Genomic DNA, 23,123 nt, shown 5'->3' on the forward strand with positions numbered 1-23,123 from the left:
CCTGATGCATTGAGATAGCAGTGTGAACTGATGAGCCAACGTGCCTCCATCTTAACTGGATGTTGCTCCAGTTAACAACCTGTCAAATTCCTATTTGGAATAGAAAATGGCAATCCCAGCAATATAATCGTCCTAATATCAAACTGTATTTTCTGGCAGTACCAGAAGGAAAAGACAATACATTCTGGTCCTTGGTTAATCATTTGTAAAGAAAAAGTTTCGGCCCCAAACGTCCATCAACGGGAATAAATTTCTTCTGCTTTATTCACTGAATAGGTTGAACCTCACTTCTCCCAGCTATTCTTTCATAAGACAGTGGTTACACTCGAAATAAAAATGGTCATGTATTGGGGTGCTTAATATTGCTACCTTTAAAGTCCATCGAAGAAAGCTGGAAAGTAGTTCATAAATTCTCAGTATACAGTTATCTTCAATGTTTACAGCTACAGAATGAATCAATAATTATGTGGGAATGCAACTGTTACCTGAAAATATGGTCAAGAGGAGACACATGTATTCCATCTTTTTACTGCCTTTGATTCTTCATTGTTTACAATTTACTCTAATAATCCACTCTTCTTCCTAGAAAGATATCTAAATATTCTCATGTCTTCTTCTTATTCAGATCCACTTTAAGTCAACCAGCTTTCGCAATTCCAAATGAACAGACATTTGTTTTTTAATTCACATTAAGATCGCAGATTCGTTCACTGAAATTATGTGTTTTTCTGCAAATGTTTCATCAACTCGCTCGGTGACATTTTTGGTGTCGCTCCAGTGAAGCATTGGTGGTCTGTCCAGCCTGGTCTTCATGTGTCTCAGTTATCTGTACATCTCGTTCTGAATCCGAGTGGTTGTACATGGGTTCCTGTTCAATATCTTTATTGATTGTGTTCCGGTTGAAGTCATACAGTCATAGATATGTACAGCACAGAAACAGTCTCTTCAGTTCAACTCATACGTGCCGACCGGATATCCTAATCTCATCTAATCCCATTTGCCAGCACTTGATCCATGTCCTTCCAAATCCTTCAAATTCATATATCAATACAGATTGTTTTTAAATGTAATTGTGCCAAACTCCACCACTTCCTCCAGCAGCATATTCCATAACACAAATCCTTCTGCATGAAAAAACTTGCCCTTTAGGTCCCTTCTACATTTTTCCTCTCTCAAACAAAATCGTTGTCCTCTAGTTCTGGACAATAGACAATAGACAATAGGTGCAGGAGTAGGCCATTCTGCCCTTTAAGCCAGCGCCCCCATTCATTATGATCATGACTGATCATCCTCAATTAGTATCCTGTTCCTGCCTTACCCCCATACCTCTTGATTCCACTATCCTTAAGAGCTCTATCCAAATCTTTCTTTAAAGTATCCAGAAACGTAGCCTCCACAACCTTCTGTGGCAGAGCATTCCACGCACCCACCACTCTCTGAGTGATGAAGTTTCTCCTCAACTCTGTTCTAAATGGCCTACCCCTTATTTTTAAACTGTGTCCTCTGGTTCGGCACTCACCAATTCAGGGAAACATGCTTCCTGCCTCCAGAGTGTCCAATCCTTTAATAATCTTATACATCTCAATTAGATCCCCTCTCAGCCTTCTAAACTCAAGGGTATACAAGCCCAGTCGCTCCAATCTTTCAACATAAGATAGTTCCACCATTCCGGGAATTGACCTCGTCAACCTACGCTGCACTCCCTCAATAGCCAGAATGCCTTTCCTCAAATTTGGAGACCAAAACTGCACACAATATTCCAGATGCGGTCTCACCAGGGCCCTGTATAGCTTCAGTACAACCTCTTTGATTCTATATTTAATTCCTCTTGTTATGAAGGCCAGCATGCTATTAGCTTTCTTCACTGCCTGCTGTACCTGCATGCTTGGACATCCCTACACCAGGTAAAAGTTCTTGTATATTTACCCTCTCCAAGCTTCTCATGATTTTATACACCACTATAAAATCTTGGAAAACACGAATAGCAAAGTGGATCGCACTGCGGCCTCATAGCACCAGTGACCTGAGTGTGATTTGACCAAATCTGTGGACTTTGCACATTCTCCTTTTGTTTCCGTGGGTTTCCTTTGGGAGCTCCGATGCCCTCCCACAATACAAAGATATGCAGCTTAGGAGAATTTTAAATACTAAATTGCCCATAGTGCTCTGGGATGTGTAGGTTATGGACATTAGTTCGCAGTAAATGAAGAATAATAGGGTAGGGTAATGGGTCAGGGTGGGTTACTCTTCGGAGGTTCAGTATTGACATGCTGAGCTGAAGGGTCTTCCACAGTTTAGGGATTCTATTCCATAATGAATTTGTACCCAAGGATGACTGTCACTCTTCTGTCCAATATAGATTCACCAAAAAAAGATTCAGGTGAGTGTACTCTTGGTATCAACACGGAAGTAAGAAATCAGTTTTCAGTCATTGAACAAAAGCTTTTTGTTATAAACACAAAAAAGAAAACAAATACCTGTGGATGCTAGATACCTGAAACAACAAAGTCACAATGTGTTGAAGAAGTGCAGCAGGTCTGGCTGTGTCTGTTCATAGTTCAACTTTTGAAACGAGTGGGCCTTCATCAAGACTCGATTTCTCCAATACTGTCTGTTTTGTGTTTTACCCTTGGAATGTGAAGAGTGTTTCGAATGACAACGTTTCTTGAGATCGTTTTTGGAAACCTGAAGGAACAGAAACAAAAGACATGGATAGGCGAACGAACTGCGTGGCCTCTGACACGTCGGTATTGAGTTTTATCTGTCCTCTGAGTAGCTGGACGATGATTCGAGGTAGCTTTAATTTTCATCTAATCATCTCTTCGGTGAGGTGGGACTTTTTTCTAAACTGAAAAGTCTGATAACTAAATTTGCTAGGTCAGATAACGTGTATCAGTCCGATATTCATCAAGAATAATGTACAAAGAGACTGAATAGATACCTAGGCATCCACGGTACAAGTGGAACACTTGGTTTTGGCTCATGGATTTACAGGAAGGTGGTGTTTCTTCACTATTCACATTGAGCAATGTCTTCGAAGACAAGTTTGACCAACTCTCAGTCGAACCCATTAAGATTTAGTCTCACAGGTTAAATATTGGAACGTTGGATTAATGAGATTTCATCTTAACTCTGGGATATGTACAACAAATAAGTCCGCTGATTCTGCACTCCTGATAACCTTATCAAACAAACTCAACTCTTTAGATTGGAATGACGCAAGTAAACACAAAGGTAAGATATAATTCACTGCATCCCCGACCTTCAGTCACATAATCATATTTAGGAATCTATGATTTATCAGTAAAGTCAAAACTTAGGCTGCTAGTCGTACATTATTAGTGACTCACTACAAATATAATTTAAGGGAAACCATTTCAATGGGGAAAGGTGCGATTGTGGAAGTAATCATTACAACAGATGTTAAATGAATGGACATTGAAACATGCCAAATAAAAATACTTCCTACAAGTGTAAAGGAGCACGGGAGGATAAAATATAGATGTTCCAAAAAGCTGTGGACTCCATCGACTAGAAATTGACCTGGACAAGCCATATACAGAGACATGTACATGGTTATGCCAGAGAAACAGCCAAGACATGTGCACTTCTGTGATGAGAAAATGACATCCTGAATCCCAGTTAATGCAAGGTGCAAATAAATTATGTGAGAATGTTAACATTATCTAGGACAGAACAGATACATTTCCGATCACTCAATTCACCCATTTCAAAATTAATTCCTTAGTTCAGCAATGTGACATGTGGTGTTCGACAGGATGCACCACAGAAATGCACATAGTGTCCTTGGAATTCAATTGCAGCGTTCTCAGTGAAAAGAAACAAGTGCCTAGAAGTTCTCTCAGCTAAGATCAGGCTGACTCAGGTTTTTTTCTTTTTACCGAAGTCGCTTTGCTATAACTTTGGCAAAATCTTCTCAACCACTTCCAAAACTAAAAAGAATGGATGAAACATGGAATGGAGAGAAAGCAGACACGTTCTGCTTGATATTTATTCTTCCCAGCAATTAAAGTTTTCTTTGTCCTGAGCTCTTCGTAATTTAGTGAATAACAATGTTAAATTTCTCCCAGTAACTTGTGATTGTGTTTTGCAGTCCCGCTTTTCCTGGATATTGAGAGAGCTGATCCAAGATTCACTATTTCTAAGGACAATAAAAGTACAACTTGGAATGAGAAATCTCCAGTGACACCAGAAATGATGCTCAAGAAAATAGACAGTTGGACCATTTGGGCGAAGGACGGGGTTCCACCTGGAAAGCATTACTGGGAGGTGTTGATTAATGAAGGGACAGCTTGGACGGTTGGGGTGTCTCAGAAAATTGTGCCCATCACCAGGTTTCATAGAACCTCAGAGAAGGACGGTTACTGGGCAGTGTTGCTTTGGAATTTCAAGGATGGCATGGAAAAATTGAGGTCAATGGGCATTTCAATGCTGCTAGTCCCCCTCGCCAAGATAGGAGTCTATGTAGACTACGATGCAGGTAGGGTATCTTTCTACAACCCAGAAAGTGAGGCGCTGCTGCACACTTTTAAAGCCCAGTTCACAGGCAATATTTTTCCTGTGTTCCAGCTCTGGGCCAGCTCTCGCCCTGATGGCTCGATCTCCATTGTTTAGCTTGTAGACATGGAGCTCAGGGCAACAGAAGTAAGACGGTCTTTCGATCATCTTCCTTTGAAGCTAGTGCTTCAGAGCAGAAGACCTTGCACAGATTTTTTTTTTCCAGAACATTGTTCCCGCTGGACTTATAACTTCTTTGTTTACCGTTCGCTACACTTACAATGCACCAATGCTGTTCACCTCGATTACTAGCACTTTCAGATAAATTCCTCATTACTAATAGTTATCTGTGTTGAGAGACAGTCGACAAATTTTCAAGAACAGCCTCTTCTCTTTTTCATATGCGTTTTATTTTTCATTCTCAACTAAACCATGTATTAATAACGAGAACATGAAGATGGACTAATATCAATATCCAAACATATGATTAGTCATCATGAACAAAACTTCAGATGATCAATATGTATGCTTCCCTCAAGTATCACAGGTGGAATTTAAATTAAATAATTAATAACAATGAAATGTCATGTTTAGCACAGACGTCTTAATGAGGACACTAATTGATTTGACTTAAATCATTGTCGACCACTGAAGACATACCTAAAATCTTGTATCACCTACGTCATCTCATACTCTTGTCCTTGTTGGGGGCGCAGGCGATTTTGCAAAATGTTTTCTTTGGTCTTAGTCAGTAGCCCAGAATTTGCGTGCAGCCAGCCGAATCAAGCTGTGCTGAGGTCTCCCAATGTTAACTAATTTTTGTGGACTTAGACTAATTCAAGTACTGCTGAGGTTAGAAATGCTTTTGCCTTTATTATAGTCTTAACTTGTGTTGCGTTACAACCAGTGGTTGGTAAGTTTTCCCATAATACAATTATCTGTTTCACATAATTATGCAAATGGGGGGGAAGGGGGGGGGGGGCAATAAATTCTAACTTGACATCAAGCACCACATCCCATGGAAAAAGAAAATAGCTGAAAGATTTTAAAAATTGTTACAAACTTTGAAGACTTCCTCCAGTTAAGCACAGGTCTTCGATTTCTCAGCAGGAGAAACCACAACATTTCCAGCCAGTTCAGCCTTCTGAGATAGTTCTATCACCACATCTTGCATAATTTGGAGCTTCTCTTTCCTTTAACTTCTCCAAAACACTTCACAAAGGGCATGAATAATCATCACATATGTGTTCAAGATAGAAATTGTGTTCAAAATTTAATCTACGTGCGATCAAAGAAGTTTGCATTTTATTGTTGACTTTATTATAATCAGTAATACAAAGAATTTCATGGTAATTGAAATGCTTCCATAATCAGCTGCTATGTAAAATGAAAATATTAGAAATTAAATTATAAAATAACACAAATCAATGACTTGTCGTTACTTGTAATGCAAGGATGAATGATGGTCACACTTGAAATTCAATTTAAATGTTCATTTTACCCAGTAAAACACGTGTACAACAATCATTAATTGACACCAAAGGTTATCAGTGAAAATGTGTATCTGTATTCAGTAAATAGGATATGTCAATCAATGGTACGCCTGCTGCAGAAGCCAAAGGCTGGTGATGAAGTACTCTCTACCTTTACGTTATACACTAAAGTGGAATATTTAGACGATTGGAAGCTACTCAGGATTTCACTTGAATGTCAAAACTGATATGACAGTAAAAGAAAATCGAGGAGGAAATGCAGAGGTAGTACTATCCTGCTCATATCATATCCTGTTTTCCTTGTCCAAAATTGAGAGTGACAGTTGCCACTTACTCAAATCCAGGCAAAATAACATAATTTTCACAATTGTCGATTTGCATTGAATTGTTTGGTACTGCATTTCTTCATTCTAGAATGACATACTCGTTCTTACAATCCTTATGAAGAAAAGATTTTCTGCGATTTCCTTGGCTCTGTTTCACAATTTGATTAAAAAGATCTGTTTGACAGAAAGGAATACAATTTATTTGATATCTCAATAGAAAACCTGTAATTAAATTTCTCCAATTAAATTTTACAGCAAAGCTTCCCCACCAACCCCAAGACTGTCCTTCACCTTCGTGGTCCCATGTGTCCCTCGTCTCAATTTGCGTCTAAAAGATTAACAATAACATAATTCCAACGTACTTAGAAATCATTTTCAGTGGAAAAAAAATTTTGAGATTGGCAATCCATAGCTTATTCTGAATAATAATTCATAACTTCAAGTTTTGTTGAAATCTGTCTCTTCATTTAAAATCGATTATGTTTTAATGTAATTTTTAATATTTATTACTGGAAAGGCCAGCATTTTGAAATTACATGCTGAAATGTATGAAAAAAATGCAAGTCATTGACGAGTTCTGAGAAAGACTATGGACACATCAAATCGTTCATTATTTAGGAATCAAAATGTTCAGCAATTGCAGTGGAACGTTTAAAGGAATAAATCGACAACATTACCAACAAGGTTACATTGAAGAAATTGTACTCTTACTCTTTTCCACAAAGTTGCGTTTTAATTAAAGAATGCAAGATTATTTTGTGATCAAGATACCAGTAGGAAGGCATACATTCAACAAGTCAGTAAATACCAAGAGATGGAAATGGAACGTATTAGACAAGGGATGCAGATCACGTCGTTCCAGGAAGAATTGTTTTATTCAGAGGCATGTAAGGAGTGATTGTACAACTTAATTTTGCAATCTTGAATGATTTTCTATTGCAATGTCAAATAAATCTGTTATGTTACTCTGGATTTTCTGGAAAATGTGAGTGAATGAACAACGTTAAACTGAGTGTTAGCACAGTTGGATTATTTTTGATGTTCCTCATTCTGAAGCGGGATACATCTAAGTCAAAATGACACTGGTTCAAAATTCAAAAACAAGCAAATTTTACTTTGTTGATTGGTCTCTGGATCATTAAATTTGAAACCAACATCTCAGCAGTACCTTCCAGTTTAAATTTGCCTTTGAGAAACATGGACAAATTCCAAGGAACGGAAAAGAATATTGAGGAAGAGTTTTCATGTTTACTCAAGGCAGTACTCTTTGGAACGTTATCTTTATTTATAATCAATACAGATATGTGCTGAAGGTTATGAGTCGATGAGGGTGGGTGATGGATTGAACGAACGAAATGATCAAAAATCCTGCCTAAGCCGTCCAAAAGCTATAAAGAGAGAGTCATTGAGTCTTAGTGTCATATAGCATGGAACCAGACGATTTGGTCCAGAACAGAAAGCAGTATATAGATGGCAGAGTGCATTAATACAGTGTAAAATCAAGAAGCGGATGATTGACTGCAGACAGGGGGGTCAGAAATAGACAGAGAGATGAGATTCAATGTTTGAAAGATAATAATAGTGAAAAGAGAGCAAGTGATTTGAGGGCTGAAAGAAGCTGCCTTATGAAGACAGTGATTCAATGATTGCTTTTGGTTCCTGAAGACAATTTGTTATGTGCTCGTAAACATGATTAAACACGAAATGTTTCTGATGAATACTGCATCTAAGCGAAAGTCATTCTGGATTTATAGGAGGACTGCGTTGACCCAAAATGACAGGATTACCAACCAAGTCTCTTAATTATTGTGGTGCAAGAGTTGATCACTATTCATTAAAAAAAAGTAGATACTCTTGCAACACTTTGGTAATATTTTAGTGTAATTTAGATTTCAGCAAAAAACATGTATCCTAAGTAGAGGTAGTGAAGTGCGGAGAAAAAAGCGTGGAAAGAGGTTTTTTTCTTAAATGTTGTATTGTTCCAACAATCGAAGGTGACAGCGCAGTAGGTAAATATGAATATCATATACTTTTAAAATAATATATTGAAACACCTCGGGCAGTCAATATCACACAGATTACAGACAATTGAGCTACCAGCTCTATCAGCCAGACAATAAGCAAATAAATCGAGCAAGACTGGTGAAGCTAAAGGACAGCTTTTTTATGATGAAAAATGCAATAAAACTTGCGTTGACAGAGAATGGACATGCAGTTCATAATCAGACAAAAACTTGAATTAATACAGACGTGATTAATAACATTCCAAACATACTTAGGGTGCTTGGCGATCTTTTATATGGAAAAGGTACTATGAATGAAGGAGGTGCAAGTTGATGTGAAGTAATCGGTGTATTGAAATGAGTGAATATATATGAATGAATCAAGATGAGGGAAGAATTTTGGGAACTGAGAAGGGAAGTGTAGTATGATGCCAAGTAGTTTGTTTGCTTGAAGACGCATGGAACATAAATGAGTCAGAAAATGTGCATAGCATGCTCAGAGCTAATTTTCCGTAAATTTAGAGATGACATTTACAGTTGGAATTTGGGACATTGGTACCTCATATTCACCACTCAGTCAACAGATTATGGCGTCTGGACAGCCTCACTATAGTAATAGGCCGGATGAACATAAGAAATGTGCAATGAAGTGAGAAAAAGTTTTAAAAATTCAATTTTCTGTTCGTATCATGGATTAGCTACGAGATTTGAATAAAAGAACATTTTAGCGTATTGCTCAATTGGCATCTGGAATTATTCCGAGTAATGACATAAAGGTAACCATTTGCACTCAACTCAGCAACTGTGGAATGAAAGCTAAGAGAATTCAAAACAAAATCTAAGTTAAAGATATAATAAGACCCTTGTGTTCAGTTTCAAATAGAGCGGAAGGTAAACACTGTCTACTACATTACCAGGAAAGTATAAAGAATTCCCGGAAATAATTTGACTACCTTCGAATTTACATTTCAGAGGTAGAGTCGTAGAGTTCTACAGTATGTTTAGAGACCTTTTCTCCAACCAGATCATGCCAAACTAAATTAGAACTACCTCCCAGCGTGTGGCCCGCATCCCTCTAAACGTTTTCTATACGAATGTCTTTTACAATTAAAGTTCCATAACTGATTTTAAAAATGTTTCTGACATATAAAAATCAACAGAAATCTACAAGAAAGATTGCAGCTCAGGAGCAGTTGCAAGATCGACATTACGCTCAGTTCATGATCTTTTTTTTTAAATCTCGGAAGTCTCCTCCAATTTTCCAGCCTGAGTCTGCTGTCGGCTTTTCTCTTTGGTAAAATGTCGCCCTTGTGAAACTGTTCTGCTGCAGAAGCCGGAAAACTCGGGCATTCGGAATTGAAATATCTTTGTTTCCAAATAGTTACTCAGCCCAAAAACTGCTAAAAGCAGAGAAACTTAGCCAAGCTCCTCCTGTTATTATCTAATCATGAATTTGGCGGGGCAGAAAAGTGTTTCTAGTAACTCAATACCAAGTTTTAAGCGTTTCACATAAAATGGCCAGAATTCGATCTGAAATGTAATTGATGTCCAGATTTGAAATTAGAGTGCCTGATAGCAAGTCCTGTATGGTATGTGAAATAGAGATCGCTTGGTAAGAATAGATACCAAGGAAAAAGCTACTGAATTCTCTGAGGTTCTCTTATGGTCCAATATATCCTTTTCATGTCTGATTTAACATCTATTGTATTTGGGGAAGAAGGAGTGACACAAAATAAGCTCTTTGTGGAGAGGCATTCGCCAATCAATGCATCAATAAGTTACTTCCACAATGCAGTTTCGGGAATGTAAGTGGGTGATTGGCAACACGATGGCTTCCTTTTTTCTGCCAAGTCCAAAAATCGTGCAAATGGTCTGATGTCAGCGATTGTCAGGAAACTTTCTCTCGTTTCTTTCTTATAATTTCCTGCAGATTTTAAAAAGCCTTCCATCAAGCCTAATCACTAGAGTCATGCATTGTCACTCTCGGGGAAAAAATGCTCACACCTGACCTCAGTCCTCCAAAACACCCAGTGTTCCAGTCATCTATATTCCAACAGCAACTGCAACCTATTGACACTGGCATCAGTGTGAAGGTCGCGTGCATTTGGAAGAAACACAGAGTGGTGGATGTCACTATGCATTGATGAAGCATTGACACTAGGTTGATGACATAACTAAGTGCTGGAATGTTGTCGGCGAGTAGGGCATTGTTTATTGTTGGGCACCACGGATGAAGTTGGAAAGGAAGCACTGACCGTAAGGCTGTCCACAGAGAACAGAGAAAGTAGGATGCATCAGGGCGAGATGATAATGATGTCTATGTGGATCTGTGCAGCTGACTGAGAAGATCTGAGAATGCAGCAATTATTTCCATTTTCTTCAGTAAATTTGCAATCTGGTCGGTATGTGAAAGCTTGAAGTAATTTAATGTAGCGTGGTGAATGCTCCTGGAAGTCAAAGTCTCTTTATAATGACAGTTGGCAATGGATCCAATAGGGTAATCATCTGTGGAGATCATTCAGGTGCATATTATGTGGTGTTCCTGCATGTTTCTGGATCAGTGGATACCTGAGAGTCAGCGTTTACTGATTGAAAAATAACCTCGACATTATGCATATCATTCCATGGTTCCTATAGAGTTTTTTTTGAATACTGTGATGATAATACGGCATTTCTATTCCGAACTTAATGTAATGCATAAATTAGAAGAATTTCACCTGATTGGACTTCTTCAAATTTATGATGCTAGACAGGCTGTTCTTGCAGAGTTGGGAAAACTACATTTTTGGAATGACCTGTAAACCTTGATAACGTTATCATGAAGACGAGACTTGACTTGCAAACAATGCAGCTGGCTGAGGACAAATATGGTGTGGAGGGGAAGAGGAATAATGATGAGAAATATGTAGAGAGACCTCACATGTATTACCTCACCAGTAAAGAAAACAATGATGGAGGCCAGAGATTAAAGCATTGGGATCATGAGATCTGGAGCATCCAAGGCAAAGAAGAAGTTTCAGCATGCGCTGAACTGTGGAAATATACTTTGGGAGGCAAACGTGACAGTCGGTGACATTATTCTGCTATCTACATGCAAGTTCATGACAGACTCAAATAATGAACCCGATTCAGCAGCCCAGCAATTTCACTTCTTTCAAGGTGGATGAAATAATCATTTGGAAAAGCAGAGTGAAGCGGAGTTTGAAACGAATGTCTGCTTTGTCTCCTACACCCGATTTGTTTTCATCTGTCTCATCAGTTCCATATCTCCTAACGTAAATAATTGTCACACTCAATGGTAACTGCACAGTTTTCACCACCAGTGCAAACCATCAGACATGCATAAAATTTGGGCAACACCCAGAATTGGACATACAGATGCCAAACAACATTTGCCTCATTGGGTGCCATGGAATAACAATCTCAAATGGACGGAGGGGCTTGCCAAGTAATGTTGTCACTGGCTCATAATTCGATCCAGGTAATGGTTTATGGATTTGCCTTCAAATCGTACCAGGGAAGATCATAGAAATTGGTTGGAATGCAAGTCTGGAATTCAGATTCTGATTAATGATGAAACTGTTGGTAGGGAAAAACACCATCTTGTTCACTACTTTCTGTGATGGAAAACATCTGCCATCCTTGCCAGGGCTGGCCTCCATGTGACTCGAAAATCCAGCATCATGTTTTGACTCTTAACTGTCCACTGACAAAGTAGTGATCGGAAATATAGCTGGCCTAGCCAGTAACGCTGTCATCCTAGAACTGGATAAAGTAAAGCAGCAAATCAAACAACTGTGCTGATGTTGCAATCGCTGAATCTCCAATTTTTACTTTCATTCAAATTACCACTGAACATAAATAAAGCTGCACCATGCACGTACTGTGGCATCATGAATATATTTAAGGTTAATAATTGTACCGTAAAAAATAGATTGTGTTCAAATAGTTTGAAGGCTGTCCACATTACCATTTCAAGGCGCACATAGATGGTTTTGACATTTGTCTACACTTCTGTTATATTCAAAAAGATCGACGCAATACTGGTCAAGACATCCAGCCACATGCCATTCTATCAAGAACGTTAACCAGTCGATCCCTTAACAATAGCACAGTAGGAACTCACCGACATTTGTCGACTGCACTTTCTGAAAAATGATTTCGATTTTTCAGAAGAGCTAGTGCCGGTAATGCATGTGATTACTCCCACAAGCACTTCCTCCTCTGAGGGACAGACCAATGTGAATTGCAAATTAAAATGCTGGATCACAATCCAGAGAGTAACGCTAATTCAACAACACCCCATTGACTGCAGCGATTACAAGAAGATTGTTCACCATCATTTCATTCAGAGATAATAGGAATCAGAAATAGAATCTTACTGTATGAATGTTGATACAATTGGATGAACAAACAGTTTAACATTTCAAAGAGCAATGTGGGACGTGTATGATAATTGATTTTGTGTGTGTGAATAGAGAAAGACATTGCTATCTAATCAAGATTACACGAGAGTGTGGCTTATTGAAACAAATGAAAAGAATATTCAAAACTAAGTTAAAATAAAGGAAAATAACATTGTCTCTTTATAATGAGGGCTATGTGATTTTATTTTAATTTTACTGATTGCTATTTCACCCACTATTACGATTGTTTGGCTTTACACAGCTATATGTTTTTAAGAGGTTTCAAGTGAAGTCCAGTCGGAAAGCGAATAAAGCAAACAGTTGGAGGGTCTTGGGTTCTTTTTTAAGTTGGAACAATAGAAGCAGCTTGAGTGGGTGTGGTCAAACGCTCACAGAATCAATATTTTCAGTAAGCTTTCAGCAGTAGCTGCTAGCGTTGTAAAAACAAACTGTCACATGTCTTTTTTGCTATAGTTGAAAACTGGGATTCTCTCTCTGGAGTTTTCTGAGTTTGCCTTTTGCCAAGGGTGTGTTTGTGGAGTGTTACTTCGTTGGCATGCTTAATTAATAATAATTATATTATATATTCTTCTGTTACATTTTACAATAAAGTCATGTCATACTAATTCCTTAATTATTTTATTATATTTTAGCTTTCATGGTAGAATAAAGTGTGTTTTGATTTAAATCCGGTAGTTTGCCTAATTGAATATCAACTGGAATGCAGCGCTTTATATTTACCTTTAAAGTGAGAAAATGTTAGGGCCTAGGCTATCCTCTGAATAGTTTACGATGGTGTTCTCAGTTCCAAATAACAAAGGCGACCACCGCCCACCACACTAAAGGGTACTAATGATGAGCAAATCCATCGTAGCTGAAGGACCAGTGACCATCTGTTGAAATGTGTCCAAGAGTTGCCTTTTGGCTTGCATTCGAGAAAGTGGCTAAACAAATGAAATGGCCAATGTGAATATTGTTGATCCAAATAATATTGGCAGGTTGAGCTAGTAAGGTCTTTGCATCAATATCAGAGGAGATATCTCGAGAGTATAATGAGACGAAAAATATCACCTTTAGTGCAGAGGTGTTACTAGATGCCAACAAAGTGTTCAAATGCACATTAAGTTTGAGCGGTTCAGCAAAGTAACTTTGATAGGTAGATGATGGCATTCAAAATAAGTCAAACATGCAACGCTCTTAGACAATTATTTTGGAGTTCAAAACTCCACTTCCTTGGGTAGAAAGGATTAGTTTGGAAGATAAGAGAGTTAAAACGGCAGGATTAGCAGCGGAAAAGGCTGTGGATTATGTGTTGGTTCATCCATCAAAGTTTGGCTTCCGACGTCAATTTCAATCTGGGACAGTAATAGGTCGGAGAAAAAACGAAGTTCTCGGGTGGTAAGGGTAAAGGAGATCGAATTGACGATAGTAAAGCCAATTCACTACAAGGTAAAAGGGAAACCAGTGATGGGGGAAAGAAGTTAAAAATCTTAGGTGTTTTCACTGAGATAAATTCGACAACATGAATTCGCAGGGTTGGCGGTTAAGAAAAAATACTTTGGAAGAGGTTTACGGGAAAACTTGTTGAGCGAGTGTGACCTCGTAAATGACAAAGGAGAGCAAAGTGGAAGCTGAAAACTTGCACCAGAATGTACAAACTCATCAGGGGTTAGTGAGCAGTAAGAGTCACTCCATGTTAAAGAATTTATTTGTGAGGGTAAGTTAAACTCATTTTTTCCAAGAGCAGCAGGTTAAGAATTTTCAGAGTATGAAAAAAGTCAATTTGAGATTCTGAGAGATGAGGAGATATGTAATTCGTCAGGATTATTGCCAGAGAATTTGGTAAAATGTGAAATTCTTGGTGAGAAAACATGTGCCATTATATACAGTGAGGTTGGATAATCCGGTGTCAAATTTTGAAGTCGTGGGATGAGTTATAGAAAGATTCTTAATTCCAACAGTTCAATCTGTCTTTGGTGATAATACAGCTGGATCACTGATAGATGTGAAGTCTACTATAGAAAGCCAGGGAACAGAAGTAATAGAGCAACTGTGTCCTGGGACTTTTTCTGACTATGTGGTAACCAGATCAGAAAGCCACAGGTTGAAGCAAGAGCAAAAATCAAACAACAGAAGTTAAGGAAGTTGAAGTTCATTTATCAGCGATTCTATTTGATCAAATGGTTGAGAGAAAATAAGCAAAAACAAATAAAGGATGCAGTGGACATTTTTAGTTCAGTGAAAACAACTGAATGAGAACAGAAAGGTGAAAATTTAAAGAAATGTACCAAAATGCACACACTGAAAAAGTGTTTGGATGTAGCCCAAAATGTTACTTGCTTAAAATGACGTCTTCTTGAGGAAATGGAGATGATCACGTATTCAGTGGAATGAGAAATGAGAAGTTCAGGATGTTCATGGGTGGTGTGGTGGTTCAGTAGTTAGCCATGCTTTCTCACAGCACCAGGGAACCGAATTTGATTCCAGCTTCCGACGACTGTCTGTGTAGAGTTTGCACATTCTCTTTGTGTCAGTGCAGGTTTCATCTGGGTGCTCAGGCTTCCTCCCACAATCCGAAGATGTGCAATTTGGGTGAATTGGGCATGGTTAATTGCCCATATTGATCTGGTGTGTGTACGTTAGGCGCAATACTCATGGGAAACGTGGACTAATACCTGAGGAGAATGGGTCTGTGTGGGATACTCTTTGGAGGATTGTTTTGGACCTTTTGGGCCTAATGACCTGTTTTCACACGGTAAGGATTCTGTGGTTCTTTTATTACCGGTTGGTTAAAGAAAACAAATGAGAGCAGCACATGAGTTCACAGGAAGTCACGAAAACTCAAGCTAAAACCCACAAAACATCTTTTTTTGCCTGAACTGCATGAGGATACGTTTTAATTTGGCCATACATGTCACACATATCAGATAATTGGAATACCTCAGGATCTGATAAAACCAACTCATAACCCTTCCCGCATTTAGAGGACATTTTTGCAAGGGACTTAATTGACTACGTAGGTCCCCGATCTAAAACGAAAAAAAAGGAAATCAATCGCTGTTAACCATATTGGTTTTGTTCACGAGATGTCCAAAGGTCATTCCATTACGGAGCATCATAACTAAAAGCATTCTGGAAGATTTGCCCTTTTTATAAATACATACAGTTTATCTGCAGAGATGCAATCTGATTAGTGGGCAAATCTCACAACAAAATTATTCACGGAAGTCATAGTTAGCTTAGGGAAAACACGATTCAATCCGATTGCATATAATCCAGAATAGCACAGAACGGTGTCATCAAAATGTAAAGTCTATGTTGAAGTATTGGAATTACACAGGGGATTGTGATAAAAGAAATACATTTCTACTTTTTGCAATTAAGGGTCCATCAAATAAATTTACCAAATTAAATATTTATGTATTATTCTTAGCATGAATTGAGAGAACCACTGAAAGAAATTGGTGTGTTAGAATTCAGAAACCACATATTTGGAAACCACAAATTTTAGGGAAAGATTAATTCTGGCTGGTGAATTGGCTAGGCAACACCTAAAGGTAACACAGCCCGGGATATTAGAGTAAGCAGACAAGAAATCTGAAATTCTAGTTTTAGCTTTGTGAAAGCAATTTTAATTGGGCACTATAAAAACTAAAATAAATTGAATAAAGTGAATTATTTGATAAGAAAGCCAAATAAAACGAAATCTCACGATTTTTTAACGAGAATATGCTGAAATGTTGTATTAATTGCACATGAAAACTAAAGGGGGACTGTTATTCGTTACAAAGCTGAGTGAATAACCAAGGTAAAATGATTCTGAATTTTACAATCCCCAAATTAAATTGCATAATAAAGAAGTCCTCAAAAATCAGAATAAATTACTGAATTGCCTTCCAAAGAAAAATCGAGATGACCTGAAAGATTTATTCCAATCACTTGGGGAGATTTTTGAAAATAAGTTGTGAAGTAGCAATCTAATTACATAGGACATAGAATTAGGAAATGCAATTCCATGTAAGCAACATACATTTCGCCAAACCATCTAAACTTTGCAAAAGTTCAAAAATACATTGAATGCATGTTCAAAGACAATGTAATCAAAGTGAGTTACAGTGCATGAAGTTCACACATTGTAATGGTGCCAAAACAAAATGGTACACAATGATTACATGTGGACTATTGCAAAGTCATGCATTTGCAAAATCTGTTTCATGCCCCACCTCATGCCTGTAAAATTTGTTCGAGAAGGTTGGACAGGCAACCAATATTTTTAAATTAGATTTACTCCGAGGACCAAAAACAGTTTTGGTTTTTGGGACACCGAATGGACCAGGCCAATTTAAATACATGGAGAAAGTGAGGACTGCAGATGCTGGAGGCCACAGTTAATAGTGTGATGCTGGAAATGCACAGCCGATTAGGCAGCATCCAAGGAGCAGGAGAATTGATGTTTCAAAAGTCGATTCTCCAGATCCTCAGATGCTGCCTGACCCGCTTTGCTATTCCAGCACCACACTCTCGACAATTTACATGCGCTCTATTTCAGATGCAAAATGCGGCAGCACATTTCAAAGACAAACTGATTTCTGCTTTGCCCAAGTTTGTCTTGTACGTCAATGAACTGGTGACCTTTAGTCACGCTTTGAAAGAAAATTTGCAGCATCCATTGGGATTGTTCAATCCAATTGGGATGTTGGTCTGGTGATGAACCTGGCTAACAATCAGTTTGCAAAAGTCCAATTCTCATTCCAAGGCCATTTCGTTGAATATACACAGATGGCTCCACGGATGTGAAGAAAAAGGTTATTGGGGAGGTTCCCCCAACATCGGCTAAGAGCGCAGAAATATGATTTGGGAATTAACTGTTGTTTTAGTTGGAAGTTGCAGTGTAATTGATCCTCCTGAGTTGCGCCAGGCCAGTCCCCCTCCAAACAGTTTAAGAAGGTAGGCCAGACCCTGACTTTTTCTTAATTTAAAGGCAGATGTAAATTAGATGTCACTGGATTGATGCAACTGGTCAAACCACTCAGCTTAGGAAAACTAAATTTGTTTTCGCATTACAGCTGAAACCCAGACAAAGAAAACAGAATTTAGAAGAACTTAACTATGTGGAAACCCAACCAACCCGAAATCGCAAATTAACGCAGGAGCCCTTCCAATACCCACAACATCCCAAAATCACACCGCTTTGCAAATGGTAAATTCAAACTCAGCTTCTTACAGGTAGGAGAGATTGCCAAGAGAAGAGTCAGGCAAGAAACATCTATTGAAGTATGGAAGTTTTTTCACAGTAACAGCTTATCTACTATCAGCAAATTCTAACAGCCTGCTAAAACAAACCAAACTAGATTTTTAAAAAAGCTAGGAGAACTCGCCAGTCCCTCACAGCCACATCCTGACAGATCAGCACCTCTGCCTTTATGACCCCTCTTGAAAATAAAATCACTAAATAACCTTGTTAAAGTGGCAACGTTCTCACATAATGCTTGATTATTCAAAGAGCAGAAAGCCAAAGTGATCCGTGAACTGCCGGAATGAACTTGACAGCCTGACAGTTATGTTATCTACTCTTCAATGTTAGATATACCTAATTATGCAAAGCCAATCAACGTGGCTAATGATGCCACTGATGTGTGTGTTGCTGATGTGCTCTTGCAAGACGTTGACGAGAAGATTGAAAGATATATTGGCTTTTCCTTTCAGAAAATTGAATAATCATCAACAGAATTGTTCCATGATTCAGAAGGAAACCTCGAGATTGCTGTGGCGTTGCAAAATTTCAACAATTATATTATGAACGACGTGTCTGATACAGTTGTATATTCTAATTCTAAACCCTTAACGTTTGCAGAAGAATCCAGGTTGTTTAGTGGATCAGACTACACCAGCAAATCATTTGAAAATTATGATGTGGCAGGAGAGGCAGCGTATTTGCCTACGTGGTATCACAACTGGGATGACAGAAGGTAGCCTCACTCAGTGGCAGAAATAAAAGTTGGACTGAAATAGACTGTTGAATGAATGCTTGCTTGATTAAACCTAATGTAGTGTATATGTATTTTGTATTAATAACGTAAAACTAAGGATTTCTTTTAAAATTGAGACATTTCTCATATTTGGTAGTTAATTTATCAACGGAGGCAATGTGACAAATCAGTGGCCTTACGAAGTTATTTTGTACTTTTGTTTGAAAGAGGTTTTGACTTAGAGGTGTTGAGTCGCTTAGCAAGTCAGCCAGTAAAGTAATCAGCTTGAGTGGCTGCACTTCTTTTTTGATTTTTGAACAATAAATCCTGAGTGGGTTTGGTCAAGCTCCCACAGAATCAGGATTTTTAGTTAGCTTTCAGCAGAAGCGACTAGGGTGGTGAAAAAGTTCCCACAGGTCTCCTTGCCGCAGTTGAAAGCTGCAGTTTTTGCTCGGTGTCAGAGCTGACTTTTGAAGTTCTATACTCCACGACTGGAGAGCTGCATGTGAAACAATCTGTTGTCTGAATTTGAATTTTGCCAATTGTGTGTTTTAGATACTGGATATAATGGATCAGTTAATTAGTAATAGTTGGTCAATCATTCATCATATGATGACATCTTTCATTTAGTCTATCTCAAACATATCACAGAGAAAATCTCTTCCTCTCCAGTCTTTGCCCTTCAGACACCATCTCGCAATACCTCTTTAGTCTGTTATAACCGCGCTGAGAGATCTGCAGGGTTTTCTTTGCACAATCTAAATAATGCTTTGCAAAGACGTCAAAAATAGTTATTCAACTGCAAACCTCATGAAAAATCAACTTGAAAATGTCTGGTATGTTGATTCAGGTTTCGAAAATCCATTTTCATAAGAAATTAAAAATTCTGGAGAGGATGCAGAAGAGATTTATTAGATGGTTTCAGGCGATAACAGAGTGTAGTTTGAGGTCAAGGAGAAAAAATACTATTGCATCACAACGATGCTGTCACGTGAACAAGATATTTTTCCTTGTTTTCTTTTAATAAAGTTTGTAAAGGCAGAGATGCTGAGGTGTCTATAAAGACCGTGGTTTAAAATAGCAGTGGAGTGGCTAGTTCTCCCAGTTCAATATTTTTTCTCCTTTGTTTAGTTGTGTCAGCCAGAGAATCGGCTGAGAGCAAGAAAGTTTCATATTTCAGCATATGGTTCTTGTTTTTTTCTCTCTCTGTAATTTCTCTTACCTGTCAGAAACTGTGTTTGGTTTTACCTTTTGTCACGGCGTGTGTTGATGGGATGTTCCAGAAATTGAAGACCTCCTTATTGAAGTTATGGTGTCAGGAGAGTTAAGGTTTCCAATAGTTAGTTAAGTTATTCTAAACTATGTTTATTTTTGTTCGTGTTTCAAGTCTAGTGTTCAATCAAACACTATTTTGCTTAAAGCCGAGTGGTTTGACTAATTGCATCACACCTTGAATATCCACGTCACATCTGCCTTTAAGATTCAAACTAAAGTTGCGATCTAGGCTACCTTCGTGAAATGTTTGACAGGATCTGAACAGGTCCAAACCAGACTGGGGCCTCCTGTTAGGATTGATTCGATCTTTCCAGTTTGGGTTTCATGTCGTTGCAGTCAAAGGAATCGAGTAGTACATGCTAGTGTCTTTTGTTCGGGATGCTGAATTCGGTTGATTTAAACTGTGCTTGACGTATTTATGGCTCCTTACTGTCTCCAAGTGTTTGTAGTTTTGAAATAAGTGACTTTTTGGTTTTTACTAAAAGTAAGCAACGGAAAGCTGTTGAAACTGACAGACAAACTGGAGTTGGAGTTGCATTGATCCATGAGGAAAAGCAATATAATTGCAGAAATAGGACGATATTCAAATTTGCTTGAAACGCTGTCGGAATCTATGTGAATAGCTAGAAGGCAATTGTAGATACGGCAGCTTGAACAAGAAAAAGAAATGAAACAGTTTGAATTATGGTCAAAGACATAGGAAAAAGAACAATAAAGAAAGGCCCAATCAAAACAAAAATAAAGCGGGGCGGAGTTTGAATCATAAATTGGAACTTAGACAGGACAGGACAACACGAGGACTGCAGTTCCACTTTGGTACCCTCCAGCCACAGGGATCAATGTTGATTTCAGCAGTTTCCTTATCACGCCTCCCCACCTTATCATAGATCCAACCCTCCAACTCGGCACCACCCTCTTGATCTGTCCTACCTGTCCATCTTGTGTCCCACCTATCCGCTCTACCTCCAATCCGATCTATCGCCATTACACCCACCTCCATCTAACTATTGCATCATCAGCTACCTCCCCCCTAGCCTGACCCCTCCCAGTTATCTCTCAGCTGTCCTGGGCCTCCCCAACATTCCTGGTGAAGAGCTGATGCTTGAAACGTCGACTCTTTTGTTCCTTGGATGCTGCTTGACTGATTGTGCTATTCCAGCATCACACTATTTGACTTAAGCAGGAAAGCCAACCTGAAACATTGGAGGGGAACTTGAAAGGTATGCTTAGTGAGGAAGATAGTGAGGATGACCAAACTCATCGCAGTCAAAGGCCTGGTGGGGATCTCATTAAATATATGCAAGCATTGCCTAAATTTCATTAGAAGGGTGCAGAAGACATTTTCATCTCATTTGAGAAAATGACTAAAAAAACGAAGTAACCAGTGATTGTGTGGGTTTTGTTGATCCAAACAAAGTTGACATTAGACCTAATTATGAATTTGCATTACTATCAGAACAGATAAGTTGGTACTATGTGGAGGAGAAGAAAGTCATCTTGAGTGCGTATGAAGACTAGAAACAACGTTTCAGGAACCTAAGGAAGGATTTTGGTTAAACAAATGTGAGTTAGAAAGGATCAAACAAAGAAATTTTGAAAGGGCATTAAAGTTAGATTAAACATAAGGAAACTATAATTTTAGAGTTCAAAACCTAACTTTCTGAAATAGTGAGAACTCATGTGGAAGAGCAGAGTGTTAAAATGGTAAGGGCTAGCAGCTGAAATGCATGAGCATGAGTATGTTCATAAATCAAAATTCGCTTCCAACATCAATTTCAATCTGTGAGATACAGAAATTAAGAAAATGACAAATCCTCATGCAAGAAGTGAAAAGTAGATCTCGGTGAAGAAAATAAAGATATCTTACCAGAGCATAAACCTGAAACCAAGGAGGGGGAAGAGAAGTTAAAAAGCTTCAATCTTTTCAATGCAATGAGTGGCCACATGAAATCATACTGTTGTTGGGTTAGAAGAAGTACTGGGAAGATGGAGTACGGAGAACAGGATCAGGCAGTAAAAGTGTTGAAGGGGAAAAGGAAAGCAAAGTAGAAGCTAAAAATCTGCACCATAATCGATAACCTGGTTGACGTTTGGTTAAGCAGGAAGGGCCGGATCTTCATAAACTATTTACTTGCGAAGGTAATTTTTACTCCTGTAAGCAAGGAGCATCACGTTATGATGTTACAGCATTAAGAGATGGGTCATGTTAATCTTTGATGTTGAAATATGGGGAGATATGCCAGTCAGAAAGACTATTTCTAGAAAGTGTACTAGTTCATGAACTTCTTGGTGAGGTCATTGGTATTGTTTCAGGACTCCTTTACAGTTCAACAATGACTTACTCATTTTTTGCTGTGCAATACCGTGTCTAGGACAATGTAAATATTATATGGTTTCAGAATGTGCTTCACTGAGAAACTATTCAGCAAAGTTTCCATGATATCATTTTCTGGGACATATCTGCCCACTCGATTTGCCATTTGCCATGCAGCTTAAAATCTCCTCCAATTATAGAACATCTACAGTGGAGAGACATGCCCTTCAGCCCAACAAGTCCACACCGACCCTCCAAAGAGTAACCCACCCAGCCCCTTTCCCCAACGTTTACCCCTGACAAATGCACGTAACCTACACATCCCTGGGCACTACTGGCAATTTAGCACGGAAGATTCATCTAACCTTTGTTGCAGTGGTCTTCTGACAGCCTCTGGCTGCTAATTCCATTTTTCTCCTCGATACGAAATATTTACTAAGAGTGACCCATGGCTCCAATCCCAAAAGTGAATATTTGACTTTGTAATTTATTAACGTTTTTTCAATTATTGTTTTCTAAACTATGGTCATCCCTTTGTTTAGTCTTATAACATCAAAAACAAGCAAACGTATCTGAAAACATTTCCTAGTTCAAAGTTTGGGTGAAGATTTGTAGCTCGGGTGCTCGTTGTTGTGGTTCTGTTCGCCGAGCTGGAAATTTTTGTTGCAAACGTTTCGTCTCCTGTCTAGGTGACATCCTCAGTGCTTGGGAGACTCCTGTGAAGCGCTTCTGTGGTGTTTCCTCCGGCATTTATACTGGCTTGTCCCTGCCGCTTCCGGTTGTCAGTTTCAGCTGTCCGCTGTAGTGGCCGGTGTATTG

At 38.6% G+C, this 23,123-nt stretch overlaps 1 protein-coding gene across 1 annotated transcript; it reads left to right on the top strand.

The window, feature by feature from the left end:
* The first annotated feature begins 2,331 nt into the window (after positions 1–2,331).
* LOC148139003 (butyrophilin subfamily 1 member A1-like) lies at positions 2,332–4,635 on the top strand. Its single transcript, XM_087980820.1, has 2 exons — positions 2,332–2,380; positions 4,115–4,635. Exons 1-2 carry the CDS (start codon positions 2,332–2,334, stop codon positions 4,633–4,635), a joined length of 570 nt encoding a protein of 189 aa, XP_087836946.1.
* The last annotated feature ends 18,488 nt before the right edge of the window (positions 4,636–23,123 follow it).

The sequence above is a fragment of the Chiloscyllium plagiosum genome, unplaced genomic scaffold (assembly GCF_037043375.1).
Source record: "Chiloscyllium plagiosum isolate Xiang-an unplaced genomic scaffold, Cpla_swu_hap1 HiC_scaffold_38, whole genome shotgun sequence".
Lineage (NCBI taxonomy): Eukaryota > Metazoa > Chordata > Chondrichthyes > Orectolobiformes > Hemiscylliidae > Chiloscyllium > Chiloscyllium plagiosum.